The sequence below is a fragment of the Scyliorhinus canicula genome, chromosome 14 (assembly GCF_902713615.1).
Source record: "Scyliorhinus canicula chromosome 14, sScyCan1.1, whole genome shotgun sequence".
Taxonomy (NCBI): Eukaryota; Metazoa; Chordata; class Chondrichthyes; order Carcharhiniformes; family Scyliorhinidae; genus Scyliorhinus; species Scyliorhinus canicula.
This window is the reverse complement of record NC_052159.1, coordinates 48,619,399-48,624,301: the sequence shown is the minus strand read 5'-3', so window position 1 is coordinate 48,624,301 and position 4,903 is coordinate 48,619,399. Positions and strand designations below refer to the sequence as shown.

Here is a 4,903-nt window from a genome sequence, read left to right as displayed (position 1 = left end):
CTTTACATTGTCACAAGTAGGCTTACATTAACATATTTCCAAGTGTGTGACTTGGAAATAATAATAATCTTTATTATTGTCACCAGTAGGTTTACATTAACACTGCAATGAAGTTACTGTGAAAAGCCCCTAGTCGCCACACTCCCGCGCCTGTTCCGGTACATTGAGCACCTGGAGGAAACCCACGCAGACACGGGGAGAATGTGCAGACTCCGCACAGTGATCCAAGCCAGGAAGTTGGTCCTCAGTGTGAATGATTTTATTAAAACTTTGCCCATGCAATAATGCAAGAAACGCCCGAGTGAGCAGAGCTCCGCCATTCATTTAATCTGCACTAAGGGTATCCCTGATTCCGCTGCATCCATCCCGCCTGGTTTGAAATGTTTCCAAGTGACATGATGTGCAAGTTATTCCACACTCCGTCTTATAATGTGAAAATGGGGCGGGTGGTTGCAGGGAGCAGTGGCGAGGGGCGCTGTGCTCCCCGCTGGGATCCCTTTAATACATTATTGCACTGCCTGTCTGCCTGGTGGCTGCTTGAATCTTGTTACTGTGAGTGACGTCGGTGCAGTGATTCAGCTGCTTGCCTTCACACATGCAGCGGCGTTCCTGCGAGCTCCTTCTGAGATGTACCGCACCGGGGAGGAGGGGACGGCAGCAGCAGCAGCAGCAACATCTGGCCACGCACAAAGGCTTTGAGCCGGTATTTTAATAACAATATTAAGCTCTCGTCCTGCGGGGGCGTGGGGAAGGGGGGGGGGGGGGGGAGCGAGACGTTGAGGACAGGAGGGACAGCAAATACAAGGAGAGATGCTGCAGCAGTAAGGAACACATGTGGGATTTGCATCAGAGGCGAGGTAACCTGCCGAGTGCTTTCAACCTGATTGTCAGCTGCACGTTTTATTTCCAATCGTTTTCATTTGTGGATGGCACAGTTCCGTGAACCGCTTGTGGTAGTTTTCTATGTTGTTCCAGGTCATTCTCGAGGCATGTATGTGTGTGGATGCTAATGTGTGAAGGGTATTTCCAGCCTTTTATTTACAGAAAGTGGTTTGTTTTATTTAATGGAGATGCTGGATATTTGCAGTAACCCAGAATGTTCTCTTTGCCAGCGTCAGGGCAGGAGGAGAAGATAATGAACGGAGCTTCCCAAAATACATCTCATGAATATGGTCGCTGGCTGGCCCAGTCTGGGGAGAACACCTCTGCAGCCGTTTCCTCTGTGGTGCCCCTGGAGGGGAGTGTGAATCCCTGGGATATCGTCCTGTGCACCTCGGGCACTGTCATCTCCTGCGAGAACGCCGTGGTGGTGGTGACTATATTCCACAGCCCCAGCCTCCGAGCCCCCATGTTCGTGCTGATCGGCAGCCTGGCCCTGGCTGACCTGCTGGCTGGCGTGGGGCTCATCGCCAACTTCGCCTTCGCCTACCTGCTGCAGTCGGAGGCGGCCAGGCTGGTCACCGTGGGGCTGGTGGTCGCCTCCTTCTCCGCCTCCATCTGCAGCCTGATGGCCATCACCATCGACCGCTACCTCTCGCTGTACTACGCCCTGACCTACAACTCGGAGAGGACGGTCACTTTCACCTACATCATGCTGGTGGTGCTGTGGGGGGTGTCCAGCTGCCTGGGCTTCCTGCCCGTCCTGGGCTGGAACTGCTTGAGAGATGAGTCCACGTGTAGCGTCATCAAGCCCCTGACGAAAAACAACGTGGCCGTCCTCTCGGTGTCCTTCCTGCTCATGTTCGCGATGATGCTGCAGCTCTACATCCAGATCTGTAAGATTGTGATGAGGCACGCCCACCAGATCGCCCTGCAGCACCACTTCCTGGCCACCTCCCACTATGTGACCACCAGGAAAGGGGTCTCCACCTTAGCCATCATACTGGGCACCTTTGCTGCCTGCTGGATGCCTTTCACCGTTTACTGCCTGATAGCGGACTACACCTACCCCTCCATCTACACTTACGCCACCTTGCTGCCAGCCACCTACAACTCCATCATTAACCCTGTCATCTACGCCTTCCGAAACCAGGAGATTCAGAAGGCGCTCTGGCTCATCTGCTGCGGCTGTATCCCTGCCAACATCTTACTGCGAGCGCGCTCCCCTAGCGACGTTTGATGAATCGCTAGAGAGGCCAGTTCAAAGGAGGGAGGGGGATATAAAAGAACAGTACACGTTTCTCAGGCAATTCCCCATCGCTGTCGATGCACCGTAATTTATTTCACTTCCATGCTTCTTACACCTGCAGGTAGCTCCCCTGGGGCTGGGGGGAGTGTCTTCTCAGCTGGAATGAGATCTCTGAACTCAGATAGCAGTGTAACATAGAGATTGTGCTGGCAGGGGTCAGTACCCTCCGTTTATTTCTTTTCTCCCAATGCCATTTGCCATGCAATATTTAGCTTTCAAATCTGAAAATTAACAAAAGCTTATTGTGGTTGACATCTCGTTGTTACTGGTGGTTTATGTGTAAATATTACCTTTTAATGGCGGGTATCAATAATTTTAAATTTCTTGGAGGTAGTTCTCTCCATTAGTTCTAAACTATGAACTGGTTTAATTTATGTTAGATCGTCCTTACGTACAGCAATACCGCAATAAATCACTGCATATATTCACCAGGATTTTCAACACCTTGGTGTTTGTGTGTGAAAGATAGTGTGTTAAAATATAATCGATTGTCAAGATGATGTATTATACTTACAATGAATGGAGGTTAGAAAGACAAAATATCATTATCAGTAAGCTTGAACATCCAAAGTATGGCTTAGTCTCTGAATAGTTTCAGTTTGTGAGCAGCATAACACAATACTGGGAATATAAAATGGGCTGAGTTTGACTTTGTTTTCCAATTCCTTTGGCTATAGTTTTGAGAAATTTACTGTTCGAACCAATAACTGAATTTGTCGAGTTGTGGGGGGAGAGAAGCACCTTTTTAAAACACTGAATTTTAGTTGTCCTCCTTATTAGTTTTATTGTTATCTGTATTCCATGTGATAGACTTCATGCACCTTCTCACTAAATCAAATGAATTATTGTTATTAAAATCCTGTGCACTTAACACTGTGGTTTGATACCAATGACTAACATTTCTCCTTGGCAACAGCCATGGCAAAAATGATTTTTCTTTTAAACTCAAAGGCTTTGAGAAAGTTTTGCTATCACCCATTTGGCCCATTTGGATTTGAACATTTTTTTTTCCATCCTAACCTTGAATTAACAAAATGATATGGGAATTCTAATCCCCTCTAGAATATATCAAGAAATTAATTTCATAAAATGATCTGCATTCAGTTAAAAGAATCACACAATATATGATAAAACATGATAAAAATGTTATTTTAAACCACATAAATGTTATTAAGTCACTGTGTCGCACTTTATTTCACATGTGGTGATGTTTTCATGCACTCATACATACAGGTACTGGGTCATTGCACTTCACAATCCATATAATTTATATCCCTACATCATAGTTTTTTCCATCCTTGAACAACTGAAAATTGGCAGCAACAAATACTTTTTATGGTAAGTAATGTAGGTGTAAGGTTATAAATAGAGTTTGTAAATACAGAAAAGACTTAAGTCTCACCTAACATCTATAGGGCCCAAATCTTCCAATTAGGGTTGGCCACCCGTATTTTTTCTCCTGATCAGGCAAAAAAGTATCGATTCACCGTCCTCCACTTTTTCTAACCAGTCTTCCCATAGTGGATCCAAATGAACTCAGTCAGCGCAGGAAGCCCCGGAGACATCAGTGAAGGGAATCCATGCAGAAATCACAACCCCTTTTACACAATACTAGCTGCCATATTCTGGTTTCACTAACACGCTGAAATGCTTTGGGACATTTAAATCGCTTTTCAGTGTGTTAGGAGATGAATTGTGTAGGGTAGGCATGTGTGTACGGGAAAGGAGGGGTGAGGTAGGAGAGGTAGGGTGGGTGAGGTAAGTGGGTAGAGTGGGTGAGGTAAGGTGGAAGGGGATAAAATAGGTGAGGTAAGTGGGTAAGGGAGTAGGGGGTGTCAAGGGGTCAGGGAAGTGTTGGATGGTGGGGGCCAGTCAGGTTTATTCAAGAAAGTCAGGGGTTCGGTGGGGGAGTTGGGTGCTGGGGGTGTTGGGGGACAAAGGGGGCAGTCAGAGGGCAGGCATACCAGTTAGAGTTATCCTGGAGTTCTTTGTCTGACTCTTCGAGGGTAAGTAAGATAAGTAAGTCGGAACTGTCTGAAGTCTCCACCTCTAACCTACAGTTGGAAACTTTTTTTGGAAGGTCCGGGGAGCAGGGGACATTGCCCATCAAAGGTTCGGACTTCCTAGATTGTTCCTATAGAGTCAATGCATTCTGCCTTCCATGGCGCACCCTTGGTATGCCCGGTCAGTCTCCAATGATCTGGAGAGTGAAGATCTGGGTTCTAATGTCAGGGCTGAGAAGAAGTGAGCTATTGTCTATTTGTAGCTATCAAAATGCAATTGAACAATAAATGTAAGAGCACGGTGTTATGTGGAAATGTGTTTTTTTTATATATTAATAGTGAAATGCACTTTATTTTAGCAAAAATGGCACAATCATGTTGTATAGAAAAGGAAATGGCACTGATTCTCCTTTCATTTTTCTTTTTATCATTTGGACAGAAGTAATTTTCATTATAAATTGTTCTTAATTTTGTAGACATAAAATGTGATGAAATAAAGTCATTTCTTAAAAAATTGTGTTTCATTCACTGTGTGGCATACAGCTGAGAAACATAGAACTCCAGTGTCTGCATCATGTAGTATTAGGCAGTGAGTTTATCCCTGCATTTGTCCAAATTGTGAGATCCAAATACAAATATGCAAAGAGAAGTGTCAAGTGGAGGTCAGCTGTAATCCCATAGGGACAGAAGAAAGGCAGGGGTGAGTGGCTCC

General features: G+C 45.6%; 1 protein-coding gene across 2 annotated transcripts; it reads left to right on the top strand.

The window, feature by feature from the left end:
• Positions 1 to 568: 568 nt before the first annotated feature.
• On the top strand, positions 569 to 4,016 carry gpr12 (G protein-coupled receptor 12). 2 transcript variants are annotated; one of them, XM_038818990.1, is made up of 2 exons: positions 569 to 703; positions 1,113 to 4,016. In XM_038818990.1, the coding sequence occupies exon 2, from the start codon at positions 1,136 to 1,138 to the stop codon at positions 2,117 to 2,119; it is 984 nt and encodes a 327-aa protein (XP_038674918.1). In that variant the 5' UTR covers positions 569 to 703; positions 1,113 to 1,135; the 3' UTR covers positions 2,120 to 4,016. The 2 variants fall into 2 exon arrangements, with proteins under 2 accessions (XP_038674918.1, XP_038674917.1); XM_038818989.1 differs by lacking the exon at positions 569 to 703 and adding an exon at positions 770 to 857.
• The last annotated feature ends 887 nt before the right edge of the window (positions 4,017 to 4,903 follow it).